Raw genomic sequence first — 14,711 nt, 5'->3', positions numbered from 1 at the left:
ACTTCAGCTTTAATTCACTTGTGTTTGCCATCCAAATGAAAGCACTGAGATAAGAGATGTCAAGTAAATACCACATTTCTGTCCTGCTGAGTACTGGCATTTACTATTCCAGTGGTGCTTCATCTTGGGTTGCTTATATGCCTTGTATTGCTCAATGCTGTATTTTTGGTTTTGTTTTGTTTTTTACATCCAATTAAACTATTATAACATTAAACTCATTCTGAAACCATGTAGTTATGATTATTACAATTATGTTTGCAAAGCAGCACTCTATTGAAAGTAGGTCCTTGTGTGATTCGTAGTGTCTATTATTTATTTTTATTTTCTCTGTGGATTTTTTTTTTGTCCACTCAAGCTCAAAAGACAGACTCCTATAATAGAGAAGTAAGTAAATGGAAGGTGACATTGACTTTTTTAAAAACCTTAAACATTGAAATTTAAACCGACGATTTGTTTCCTCGTTATTATAATATTTATTTGCATACTAAATTGTGTTTGGCCCTTTCTTTTGACATCTAATTTCAGACGTCAGCAAGACGGTTGTTATGCTAAAGGTAAAGTGGCACCATAGGCCTACCTAACTTTAACATAATTAATTTTCTCCCTCGTGCCAACATAATTTGTGACGCTGAAGTAAAGTGTTTTTTGGTGAATGTGCGAGTCTGCGAGACTTCCGATTTATTAGCCACTAGAAGACTGAATACATCTAACGTTGAGTGCAGTAGGCCAAACGGTATTTTGTTTGCGCTGCAAACAAGCGTTTTTATATTTAAGGCAATACATTAAAATAATATGGTAAGAAATAGCATAACGAGCTGTTTTGTACAGCTAAAAATAACAGGAAGGGACCGGAAGCCAGACTTCAAATGGCCGCGACCGCGCTTAATTTACCTAAAAAATAAAATGGATTTTGTTTTGGATAAAAAAAAAACATTTGGGATTTCACATTAAATGCCCAGAGGGTGGCAGCAGTGCGCTTTCAATGCCCATAGATCTAGTAGACTTTACTTGCCTTCGATGTCAACATGCCAATGTTTCTGTATGAAAACGTGTGCAGCTCTCATTGTAGGCCTACTGGCTAGTACAGTGCTTTAACCACATTGTTAGTTTTATAACAATATGCACCTTTGTTTTTTCCTTATTTTTGTTTTTGAACCTCAAATATAGAGCTGTTTTCAGAGTATTCATAAACAAAATGTGTCCAGAAATACGAGAACAAAGAACAGAAACCCCACAGAGCGGTTGTTTGGTCACCCACCCAAGCATGTTATAATTCACATAATTTCAGTACATTTTCCCCACTGGCATACCTGACCTTTCTTATCTTAATAATGTGCCTGTGAAATACCCCCGTTTGAGTTCACTTGAATTTAGTCTGCATGTGTCCGATGTGGTCAGTTTGACTGAGCAAAGCTGTTTTATGAAGCATTAAAGAAAGGCCATTGTGCTGGGCGTGGGACTGGCATTTCATTGACATTAAAAACAGTCTAATGGCCAATTGGTTTGGGTTTGATCCAGCAGTCAAAAGGTTAGAAAGACCTGAGGCGAAGCACAATGTCATAAAAATCAAAGAAACAAAAACTCAAACCATTTCTCACCCTGACGATGCCGTTACGAAAGCCTTGAACCGCAAGGAAGAAAATTAAGGTGATTGTTGTTGTTGTTGTTGTAGCAGTTTTTTAATTTGTCACTTTTTTTCATCCATACATATTTGTTCAAATGTGTAGGCCTATATGTTAAACTTGACTAAATAAAATATTTCCCAAAAATTGTAGGCAAAGTAGCTATTGTGCAACTATAAAATTAGATCAGCAGTGAACATAAGCTGGAGAAAAAAATAACATCAATTACAGAGACGTCACAAATGTACAGACTTTCCCCCTCACTAAGTACAAACAAGCCTAAATGGGCTGCAATTTTCACATACACAAAAGCATCCACTGCATCACCTAGAACATTACTTTCATTAGTCACGCTTCTAAGCCAAGTGAATTGTTCTAATAACCATCATCATCTTCATCATTGCAGCTCTTAGATTTTGAGAATAGCAATAAGTTTATAAATTGCAAAAGCTTCTTCCCACACTTGACATCACTGACTCAGAAATACATATTCCAAGCATTTTCACCCGTGAAAAGAGAACGTTTTTAGCTAAATCACGTCTAAGCAGCATTTTATCATACAATAAAATGTGATTAATTACCACGGCCATCAAGCAAGATTTATAGTGAACAAAAAGATTTATAGGCAACAATGCACACAAACTTTTTCTGTGGCCTTGTTTCAAAGCTGTATAAGTTTCTATCTACGGTTGAACACAAAAGAAGATATTTTAAAGAATGTTGGTGACTAAAAACAGTTGACTACACCCATTGACTTCCATAGTGGGAAAACAAATAATACTATGGAAGTCAATGGCTACCGTCAACTGTCCGGTTACCAACATTCTTTAAAATATCTTCTTTTTTCGTTCAACAGAAGAAAGAAACTCAAAGATTTGGAACAACATGAGGGTGAGTATATGATGACAACAAATTTAATTTTTGAGTGAACTATCCCTTTGATTTTCATAAATGTGTCAAATGCATTTAACAAAAACACACAAGATACAAGCAAATTCATACAAATTCAAGGTTTTTACTGATGGTTTCAGGACATGGCACAAACACACATTAGGCCAAAGGGCAATGCACTACTGTTGGAGAGAGAGCATTCAGGTACTTGCCGTGCTGCATTTGCAATGCAAAGACGCAGTTGCAATCTTAGATCACTGACACTTGTGGGAAAATGCATGTACATCTAAGGAATTTTGAAACCCCTTGACCCTAAATCTGTCACTCATCCATACAACCTGTCATTTGCACAATGAAAACAGGATCCAAAACAAGCCAGGTGAATAGAAACAGAATAAAACATTACTCCACTCAACATGGTCACTGAACAGACCCGTTGACAAAAGGCAGCAAACAGGGAAAACAGTGGAGTCTGTATATTAGTGCGATTCCATTTCCCTCTTAGCCAAACACATTCATTTGCAGGAAGCACACCTGCAGGCAGCATAGACATGATTGATAAATAACACATCTGATTATGCTTTCAGGGCAGAGACGTCTGACTAATGACCACAAACACAGTGACACTCAAATTAAGCTGTATGACAAAATAAAAATGCGTGTGGAAATGAGTGAAAATTACATTTTATATATATAGACAGCTATAAAAAGTCTTGCATACGAGTTGGCTTTAACAATCAAAATAGAGAAACAATTGTCTTAAAGAATTCTAAAATGACGACTTAAAGGTATAGTTCACCGAAAATGAAAATTCATAATAATTTCCTTATTCGGGTGGAACAATAAAAGGAGATGTTTAACTGAAATGTCTAAGCAGCTTTTTACCATACAATAAACTGTGAATAATACCACAATTGTCAAGCAATATTTTTATTGAATAATAACTTACATTTTGGTCTGTTTCTCACACAAAGCTAGAGTGCAACAGTACCCACACACTTTTTCAGTGCCCTTGGTTCTGGAAATATGTTTCACATAGCCTTCATTAAAGAGTTACCATGAACCAAACTAACCAGCTACAAGGTGAATCACAACATTACAAACTTTAATGCGAAGAATAAAAAAAAAAAACCTATTTGAAAATTGGACAAAAAGAATTATAAGACAGTGTATGTAACGGCTTTAATGAGGGAAGGAACTACATAGCAAATGACAATCATATTAAAAATATAAAACAATAGATTTAAAGATTTTGATTGTGCATATAGAAACAACGTATTTTACGCTTATTACAAAATCTGCATATATTTAAGTAGTTTAAGGTTTTATTTTATATTAGTTTGATGCTTTTATTTTATTTTATCTTTGACAGACCACGGTGGCCATCCACGTTCATTGTATGGAGGAAAGCCACGTTCTTCAAGAAATGACAACAGAATTTTCATTTTTGGGTGAGCTGTCTCTTTAAGCCCTGACGTCAATTAAAACTATAAATAACCACAATGCCTCCCTATTGGAAAATATATTAATTGTGCACATCTGAATTACCTGCTACTAATTTGCTTTAATATTTCATGCATGAGTCCAATATTGTCCACGTATGAAGTCACCGTTATGAACCTTTTGCTTCAACCAAAACAGCAGTTTTCCATCTTTGATCTCAACTGGATGTGAAACAGCAGGAAGTGTTTCTTGAGCAATATCAAAACAATATGTAAAACCTGCTTCACAATCCATAGTTCTTTTATCCTCAGAATGGGTTGAAGTGCTGGGCTGTTATGCAGTCTTAAAAGAGTTCAAGGGGGTCAAACGTTGTAGTCTGGTGCTTTGCCCTGCGGTCCTCTCAGGTGGATCTGCAGAGTGATGAACGCACCCACCGTCACGTGAAAGAGGATCTGCCACATGTTACGGAGTTCATACAGATACATGTTGCATAGGCAGATCATAGCAAAGGCCAGGAATGACTTGATGTTCCTCCAAACTGAGAAGTAGACGAACAAATAACACTACGTATAGAAAAAGAAACAAGAGGAATGCATTAAGCAAATTCAGGACAAGCTTTGTTTTAAGAAGAAATATAAGAGAATGTAGTGAGGTTTAGGCCCTACTATTCAAAACTATGGGGTCGGTACGATTTTTTGTGATTTTGAAAGAAGTCTCTTATGCTCATCAAGGCTGCATTTATTTGATCAAAAATAATTCGAAATATTATTACGATTTAAAATTTGCTGTTTGCTTTTTTTAATATTTTCAAAGTTTTATTTTTTCCTGTGATGCAAAGCTGGATATTCAGCATCATTACTCCAGTCTTCAGTCACATGATACTTCAGAAATCATTCTAATATGCTGATTTGGTGCTCAAAAAACATTTCTTATTATTGTCAATGTTGAAAACAGTTTTTTGTGGAAACAGTGATACATTTTTTCAGGATGTATCTCTTTAAAAAAAGGTATTTAAAAAAAGTATTAAAAAAAGGGTAGAGTCTTTTCTGAAAACAAGTCTTAATATCGTAATCTCAGTTTTGCTTCTCAACTAAAAATGTATTTTGGTTTAGGGATGTTTAAATATTTTTAAAGGGAAACAAGCAAAAATACAGATTTTAGATTTTTTTTTTTTTTTTTTTTTTGCTGTGCAGAATATGAGTGAGGGTTTTGAAAAACTACTACCGGTACTAATAAAAAGCCTCTACAATGCCAGCTGCTGTTTTTTGAAGCTAGTAAAAAGGCAATGTTTCTCCAATTTTCCAGATAACACAATTTTCCTTTTACACGACAGTGAGGAAAAGTGTGATATATTAGCATTGGTTGGTCAGACCAAGACAGAGAGCAGAAGAAATGAAGCCTGGCAGGCCAACAGTAATTCACGGTCTGACTGCCGTCACTTACCTGATACACACAGGCCGCGGTTCCAAGGAAAAAAGCAATTACGTAATTAAAGTCTTCATCCTCGTTCTGCAGATGGAGCAGAAAAAGAGAAAAGACAGTGTGCTGTGTTAAAGAGTGGACAAATTACAACAGGAAGCCATGTGCTAAAACAGGATGAATTAGAAAGGGACAGTCAGGACGCGAGGGCTCACTTATCAGTGCAATATAAAAAGCGAAGCAAAACTATTCTGTTTATGGTAGAGGAAAATCACATTACATCTAAGTGCGAAGTCTGACAAATTATTCAAGAGTGCTGTTACTATCCATTAGGTATGATTAATTATATTACAATGGCACTTATACATTTACAAGTAATGTTTAGTCCAATGTTGTAATCAATAAAAAGAAACAAAGCCCAAAATAAAGTGCCAGCATATTAGTGCACGATTTAACTTACCTGCAATACGCTTTCTATTGCGTGGACTCCCCGCAGCAAATTAAGAGCGCCGCACAGGACACTTAGGATGCAGGCGACGATACCCGACAGGGTGACGGCCTCCAACATTTGATTAGGAGCTGCAGAAAGAAATCAAGCAGAAAATCTGTGTCAAACAGTAGCAAAGTAACTAGATTTTAAAATTTGCTTCAGGAAACCTGCGGTGCAAAACTTTCTGCCATGATGCTAGGCTGTTCTGAGTGGTCTTTCAAAATGTTCTACTTCTTGAGAACAAAGGGAAGTTTACAAGTTGTGTTCACAGTGTGTTCCCTACCAATGCCTTTATATTTAGACTGCTTGTGTTCTGAGAAGCCGTTGATTGATCCAATGTCCTCCGCGGAGAGCTGATAAGGAGGCCGGAGCTTGATCTCAGTCTGCATGTCGGCTAGATTAATCTTGGTGGAGAGGGAACGTGGGCTATTGTAACGTTGCTTGGTTTTCCGAATGAAGTTATCTGTCGAAATCATAGAAACGGCAGAGTAAATACTAAATAGATGCTTTAATCACAACATGGTCTATATGTTACAAATGGCTTCAGTTCATTTCAAATCACATTAAATGGAAAGTCTGCAGGATGCTTTTATATTTATATAGATAAATCCAAAGACTCCTAGCCAAAATGGAGCCTCATAAGTGACTACATTTAAATGTTCCACATAAGATGCAACTCCATTAATGTTTACTCAAACTCACCATGTGCATAATGCTCTTCAGAGACTCAACTAATGCTAAAGCTTGGGAAACTGCCCATGTAGAACTAATTTAAGTGGAACTATTTACTACACATACTTTTCAGTGTTGAATAAAAACAAAATAATGGCAAGAAAAAAAGTATTTCTATTGAGTTCTCCTGACTCTTATAGGCACTAAACTATGGAAGCTTGTTTCCGCCACTGAATAAAAAAAATTAAAAAATAATTGCGACTTTTTATCTCACAATTGCGAGATATGAAGTCAGAATTGTGAGAAATAAAGTCGCAATTGCGAGATATAAAGTCGCAATTCTGAGAAATAAAGTCCCAATTGCGAGATATAAAGTCGCAATTCTGAGAAGTAAAGTCGCAATTACGAGAAAAAAAGACAGAATTGCGTCTTTTTCATCTCCAATTCTGACTTTAAAACATAATTGCGAGTTTATATCTCGAAATTCTGACATCTTTTCTCAGAATTGTGAGATATAAACTCGCAATTGCGAGTTATCAGGCCAATTCCAAGGGGGAAAAAAGACTGACTTTTTCCCCCTTAGAATAGTTTATATCTCACAATTCTGACTTTACAACACGCAATTTCGACTTTATATCACGCAATTCTGACTTTATAACACACAATTGCGACTTTATATAAATCAATTCTGACTTTATATCTCGCAATTCTGACTTTATAACACTCAATTGCGACTTTATTTCACGCAATTCTGACTTTACAACACGCAATTGCGACTTTATATCACGCAATTCTGACTTTATGACCTGCAATTGCGACTTTATATCAATAAATTCTGACTTTATATCTCGCAATTCTGACTTTATAACACTCAATTGCGATTTTATATCTCGCAATTCTGACTTTATATCTCACAATTCTGAGAAATAAAGTCAGAATTGCGAGATGTAAACTCGCAATTGTGAGAAAAAAAGTCAGAATTGTGAGATAAAAAGTCGCAATTACCTTTTTTATTTTTCATTCTGTGGCGGAAACAAGCTTCCATACTAAACAGATTCTTTTAATTCTTACAAAAAAACAGCCTGATAAATCCATCAGGGCTGCGTTTCCCAAAAGCATCGTTAGCCTAAACAGGTCATAGAAACCAATGCTGCCAAGGGTTTCAACGATCTACTTAGCTTACAATGCTTTTGGAGAAAACAGTTCAAAATGGTTACTGAATCAACATCTGACTCACTCACTCGACTACAAGTTATTATTACTTTAAGTGATATCCATTTCAAAATAAAGTAGCTTTTGTGTACTTAAGGTTCAGGAAACTTAAAACAGAATCATTACTGACTTGAGGGTTGTTCATAAGACATCATGTAGTTGAAGATACACATGATACAATTTTGAGAATTTATATTTTAAAAACAAATAAAAACTAATGTATATTACCTTTTTTTTTTAAAGAAATTGATACTTTTATTCAGTAAGGATGCATTCAATTGATCAAAAGTGCTAAATGATTTGTATTTTAATTAAATGTTGTTCTTATAATGAAAGAATCCTGAAAATAATATATTGTGGTTTCCACAAAAATATTAAGCAACTGTTTTAAACTGTGATAATAATAAGAAATGCTTCTTGAGCAGCAAATCAACATATTAGAATGAATTCTGAAGGATCATGTGACACTGAAGACTGGAGTAATGGCTGCTGAAAATTCAGCTTTGCCATCATAGGAAAATATTAAATTAAAATAATATTAACAGAAATCTTTTCTTTTTTTTAACAATTATAATATTTCATAATATACATTATAATATATATTTTCTACTGTATTTTTAATCAAATAAATCCAGCCTTGGTGAGCATAAGAGACTGTTCAAAATCATTTAAAAATCTTACTGACCCCAATGTTATTTTTATATAAAAAATTAGTCCCCTTCTGGAAAAACAGATTTCTGAAACCTGTCCCAATCCTCTCTAGAAACTCACCAAACTCAATAAAAGAGAAAGGCCTCAAAGCGCTGTTGATCCGCTTGGTGTCATACGTGACAATGAACTCTCTCTGAAGCTCGTCCAGGAAGCTGAAGGCCAGGACATTGGGATAGTTTTCTGTGCAAACCATCATATACCCAACTCCGAGAGAGCTTGTAAAACTATGGAAGGCAAGAGAAGTCATAGTTTGCATCACACTTTTAGAGTCCATTTAATTTCAATTGAGTTAAGGACAAATTATGTTGACATACATTGACAGTGTTGGGTAGCAACGTGTGAAAACATGACATCTGTCACAGATAGGGGAAGGTCATTCAATGGACTTGAAAGTCCATTCCAAGGACATGAGAATCCAAAGCGTCTAAAAATTACCCTTCATCCTCTGTTTTACACCTGCTCTGGATCTGAACAGTTAAGTAACTCGCCTCAGGAAAGAAGAAACTTTGTCAACGTGTCTCTCCATGTTAACGTCTGTTTGAGAGATGAAACGATCCATTGAGGCACTCCAGAGAGAGAGAAAGAGATGACTCGTTTCTGCCTGCTTGTGAAGTTTGGAGTGATGAATGGCAGCCAGGCTATGAAATGGTCACCCCTGGGTCTCTCAGTGCAACGCATCTGAATTAGACCTTGCTGAAGGGGACGTTTTTGGCATCAGAACAATTGGCAATCAGAGCACTCCACCCTCACTGTGTCATTTGTTTTTGCTGGGATGTTTTAATTAAAGGGATGGTCACCCAAAAATGAAAAATCTGTCATCATTTAGTCACTGAGGGGATTCTAAATGTTAGAGTTGCACAATTTTGTTTCAAATTGAGATCATGTTTCTTTCAGGATTCTGAACAGACAACTAAACAAAATAATGTAATTTAATTTAAGAGGTTCTGACAAAATGGTAATTGCAGCAGTCTTTAAAAGTGTTAAATTAATTATTTATTTATTTTAATCTGTTTGAATGAATGATTCAATGACTTCACTTGTTTTATTACTGGATGAAACGGCGTTTTTGAACAAATCTCTTGAATGAATGATTCAATGACAAATACATTTTTTTTAACAGTAACTTGTCACCACCTAGCATCACGTTACTTTCAAAAGGTGATTTCTTCCATTTTGTTCGCTACCGTAGACATCACTGGTCTTTTTTTAAATCTGATATAAAAAAAATTATATTTGTAACAGAAATAATAATACCATGTGGTTGAAAAAAGACTGTGAAGCTGTTTAATACACTGTAAAAAAAACCCGTTAAATTTACAGGAAAACCCTGGCAGCTGTGGTTACCAGAGTTTTCCTGTTAAAAATACGGTAGCAACGTTTTAGGTTTTACAACTTTTAACCGTATATAATTTTACAGCGATAATCCGTATTTCATTATCTGATATAATGTTAATATACTGACCTTTTGAAGTATTAATATCTGCTTTTTTCCATTGTAATACACTGACAGCCAACAATCACAGCAGTGATGAGAGTCAAATGGTCAACCAAAGCTCAACATAAGCAGCTCATCCACAAGAGAGTTAATACTAATATACAGAAGCTGCACAGTGTCATTCACACAAACATTAAACACCATCATGGTAACATGTTGAAATTTAAAAAATGCAATAAGCATTAATTTAACAACATTAAATGTAACATAAAACCCTAATGTACATAACTGATTAGAAAAAAACTAAGAAAATTATGAAGAAACAGTGATTTAAAAACAAAATACATCAAATGTGAAGTGTCATGCAGGGAATTGTGGGAATGTCAATTTACATTTTTTCACTGTAAATTATACAATGACTTGTTCTTTTTCACTTCCAAAAACTGTAAATTTAACGGTATTTTACAGTAAAATTAAATTAAATGTACCGTTATATATATCACAGTTATTTACCGTATATAATAAGGAAACTTTCTGTTAACCAATTAACAGTTTTTCACTGTAGCATTTTTACAGTGTTTTACCGTTAAAATCACGATCATTTTTTACAGTGTACCTATACACATGACACTGCTCTCTCTGGGTCAGTGGCCGCCAACGCAGATCTGAATGTTCTGGTGTGATTTTGTCTGGTTTGAATTCAGATCGCATTCTTTTAACGATTAATCATGCAGCTCTACCAAATGTGCATGAGTTCTTCCACAAAACACAAAATGAGATATTCTGAAGAATGGCATGGCTACCATTAGTGCATGCATATAGCTATTAGCTAACATGCAGTGACCACAACCTGTCAAGCTCCAAAATGGATGCATGAGTGGACCATGTTTACTGTGCTTTTATGTTATTTTTTGGAGCTGTTCAGCCCATGTCACTCTATATGCTTTCATTGTATGGAAAAGAATAGCGTGAGGGTGAGTAAATAATGATAGAATGTTTAGTTTTGGGTGAACTGTTCCTTTAGCCACAAATGTATCAAAATGTTTTCACACCAAAATGAATTGTAATGGATGCATGTACAATCGTTTCTGCATTTAGCCTCAGTGGCCACCACAACTTCCTGTATAGTGCAGTGTATGGGAATTGTGAGAAAACTAAGCACAAAATTAAATATTGAGGAACTGTCACACAATAGGACAAAGAAATACGATCCCCCTTTACGCTAAAGGTATTTAAAGATATTAAAAAGTAAGTAAATGAAACTTCAATAAAAATAAAATCTAATATATATGTTCAATAGTTCAGCAAAGATGCATTAAATTGATCTTATAAAACGGATAGTTCCGGTCCTTGATTCAGATTGGTTGAGCCGCGTTTATTGTCGTTTGTAAGTCGTTGTAAATTAACCTACAAACATACACCTGTGACCGCATTACATCAGTATTACTGCGCCACTGCGTCTGTGTGTTGCTTTTCAACCATTCCCGCTTCTGAAGAACTACATTGCTTGTCGGAAGAAGAATATTTTTATCATTTTAGTGTCTGTGTGATTATTTAAGGAAACCTTGCCAGGTATGTGGAAAAAACTTTTATAAAAGCAATAAAAAAGCCGTGATTTACAGGGAATTTAGAACAGCTAAGGGGCGTTGTTAGGCACAACCCAGAGCTTTAATAAGCAACAGTAACAACATTATGGAACTCATTACTAAAACGTGATGTTTTAATATAATATACTTAAGTGTTATGTTAATAGTAAATAATACCAGTTTGTTATGGCAGAATACTATACTGGAAGCTCGCGTAGCGGTATTACTTAGGCAGTAGCGCGCAGCCCATTAAAGCAACTGAGATTTCATTCAAATAAGTTAATAATGTGGGGGAGGAGGCCGGGGTGGGGGTTGTATTAGCTCAGTAATTATGCGTTTCAAATAAAAATTCCTTTGCATGGAACTTGCGGACAGCAAACCTTGTCAAAAATGCATTTATAAATGCATTTCCAGTGTAGTGCACTGCAAACACCAGTTTGTTTTCACACTGAAGACAGTGTTAAAATGGTGTAACAACATTCACACACACCCTCAAGCAAACTGCATTGATAACTCACTTGATGTTGTATATGCCAGATCTAAGTGAGCAGCGATCAGGAAACTGGCTGAGTTTTTTGGACAGACTCTTGAGATGTTTCTTGGTCTCCTGAAGCCCTTTATCCTGTTCATAGTCAGTGGAGGCCGAGAGAGGTAGACCATCCCTCACTCTCACCACAGAGGCAAACAGGACCATAGACATCTTACAGGCAGCTCACTGGACACCTGGAAGAACAGGACAAAATGAATCATGCAGAGCAAATAATGCAAACAATACTCCATTTTCCCCACTCCCGTGTTTTCTGCTGACAAAACAGAATGTAATATACAAAGTAGATAATAAATTAAGATATAAATGAACATAAACAGCTAGACTCACGTATTTATTTAATATTCAACTCTATGTAACGTTGTGCTAGGCTAATAATAACATTAGCACGTTTGCTGACAGCTTGTTATCACAGAACATCGTCTGATGGTTCTATGCACTCACCAAAATCACACATCTAATTATACGGGTTTATTAGACTTTAATTAAAAGCGAACCATTAAAACTAACGTTACACATTGCAATTAGCTGCTATAGGCTGTGATGTGGAGTAGATGCCACTGCTAACATAGCAAGACTAGCGTGAGTGGCATTGCATGCATTATCATCACTGATAGCTGTAACGTTACATACCTACTGACATGAGCCGTTTAAAAACATATTAAGACATTATAACGTTAATCCTTTTTGAATGATTTTGCAGATGTACTATCGTGGTCGCTGAGCTCTTCCTGCAGGTCTCATAGCGGACGGTTTTGCTCACGTCTGAAAAAGCTTCGGCTGTGTTCGTCTCATTTCGTCGTAGTTCGGCTTCGCTTTACTAGTCGGTGTGTGAGTCTGTGTGACGTGGCTGGAGGGAAAGCATTATGGGTCACTAGTGAACATCAGCAAACCAGTTAGTGTAAATCATTTCGGGGGGATTGGATGTGACACTAAGATTTTATAAAAAAAAATAATTTGGCATAAACTGAAAAAACTATAAAAATGACAAAACTCCCTAAGATTTTCAAATTCATATGAATTTTAGAAGTTATTGTTTTAGCATTATCAAATGAAACCTAGTATCATTTGATAAAGCACATGGATTTTGTGTGTGTGTGTGTGTGAGAGAGAGAGAGAGAGAGAGAGAGAGAGAGAGAGAGAGAGAGAGAGAGAGAGAGAGAGAGAGAGAGAGAGAGAGAGAGAGAGAGAGAGAGAGAGAGAGAGAGAGAGAGAGTGCTCGCGTGCATGCACTTCGATAATCTATATTCTATAATATTTTGACTTTTATTTTTCCTGTCCCAACTTTTTTGGTGTTGCAGCCATAAAAATTTAAATTTGTTTATATTTACATTGGAAATCTCTTCTTTGAACAAATCAGATTCTTGATTTTATTGTAGGCCTATTTTACAAAATGTCCCAACTTTTCTGGAAATGGGGTTGTAAATCAATTTCATTCAGTGACAAAAAATAGATGAACAAACTCAAAACTGTTTTGATGGAATAAATCACATCACAAACTTTGTTGTTGGATGACACGTCAAAAAATAGAGCAGAGACGGTCAATTAATGTGTCAAATGTGATTTAGTGATGATGGTCAAAGGTGGAGGGAAATCTTTAATGTTTCATGTTCAATGTTGTGTGACTTCTGCATACACATCACACACATATCAATTTTGCAGCCCCATTTAAAGATACAATTTTTTTAAGATCATAAACCACAAAATCAGACTTACTTTTTGTAGTTCTTTCAGTGTTGAAATAGTAATAACATGATCTTTGATGTGAATCGTTCAAATCCATCCATCACACGCTCTTCTGAATTCCATGTCTTTACAAGGATGAAACGGAGAGCTCTTCAGGCTAAAGTGACCTCCTGGAAACATCCACTTCACACAGCCATGCATTAAAGATTGATGTTCTATACAGACAGCTTGGCGAATAGTTGGTAGTCGTAAAGCTATGTGTTTAGTGCAGGACTGTCAGGGGTGACAAGTGAAGGTGTTGTCATTCATACTGACAGGATGTGGAGTGGTAGAGTGGGCTGACTGTGCCGTGGTTGTACCTCTGAAAATACTGCAACATATGGAGGAGTAAAAGATCAAGCTCAGTGGGTTGGGTAAAGCCGATATAGACATCACTCTAGGAAAAGCTACCTCTCGTCAAATGCTCATTCATCCCTATATAAAGCACCCCTATAATGACTGTTCCATGTAATATAATTTTTATGGATGATTAAAAACAACAGCAGAATTATTATGCATTTCAATGGATGCTAAACTCAGCCTCTATGTATTTTGCATAAAACCCAATTACAGCTCAAAAGTGTATTTTCTTATTCTGCTGCAAAAACATATGCTTTTTTTTTTACTTTTACTGGCACATTTATGAAACAAGGGGAAAATAAGCTTGTGTTGATTTCTTGGCATCATTTTGATTATTGTTTTCAGAGCGAGGGTGGGGGAAATCTTTATTCCTCCAGTAAATTCAATTTAATTCAATTTTGTATAGCGCTTTTCACAATACATATCTTTTCAAAGCAGCTTTACAGGAATCTACATTTCAATTCAGAGTAATCTGTTATCAGAGGTGACTGTGGCAAAGTAATGTCCATAGCCAGTTAAAAATGTACAGTTGATAATACAAATCATGCCTTTATCCTGTAATTTAGGCAGGGGAATGATCTCATTAAAGCAATTAGGC

General features: G+C 35.6%; 1 protein-coding gene across 2 annotated transcripts; it reads right to left on the bottom strand.

Annotated features, from left to right (window-relative positions):
• Window positions 1-3,378: 3,378 nt before the first annotated feature.
• On the bottom strand, window positions 3,379-12,840 carry sec22a (SEC22 homolog A, vesicle trafficking protein). Of its 2 annotated transcripts, none has more exons than XM_056263169.1 (7): window positions 12,662-12,840; window positions 12,000-12,204; window positions 8,521-8,684; window positions 6,149-6,328; window positions 5,836-5,954; window positions 5,400-5,465; window positions 3,379-4,519 (listed from the first exon to the last, which is right to left on the bottom strand). In XM_056263169.1, the coding sequence occupies exons 2-7, from the start codon at window positions 12,179-12,181 to the stop codon at window positions 4,319-4,321; spliced, it is 912 nt and encodes a 303-aa protein (XP_056119144.1). In that variant the 5' UTR covers window positions 12,182-12,204; window positions 12,662-12,840; the 3' UTR covers window positions 3,379-4,318. The 2 variants fall into 2 exon arrangements, with proteins under 2 accessions (XP_056119144.1, XP_056119145.1); XM_056263170.1 differs by having other exon boundaries at window positions 4,318-4,494.
• Window positions 12,841-14,711: the final 1,871 nt, after the last annotated feature.

The sequence above is a fragment of the Rhinichthys klamathensis genome, unplaced genomic scaffold, assembly GCF_029890125.1.
Source record: "Rhinichthys klamathensis goyatoka isolate OS25496 unplaced genomic scaffold, OSU_Roscu_1.1 h1tg000201l_1, whole genome shotgun sequence".
In the NCBI taxonomy this organism is placed as follows: domain Eukaryota; kingdom Metazoa; phylum Chordata; class Actinopteri; order Cypriniformes; family Leuciscidae; genus Rhinichthys; species Rhinichthys klamathensis.
This window is presented reverse-complemented; position numbering and strand designations above follow the sequence as displayed.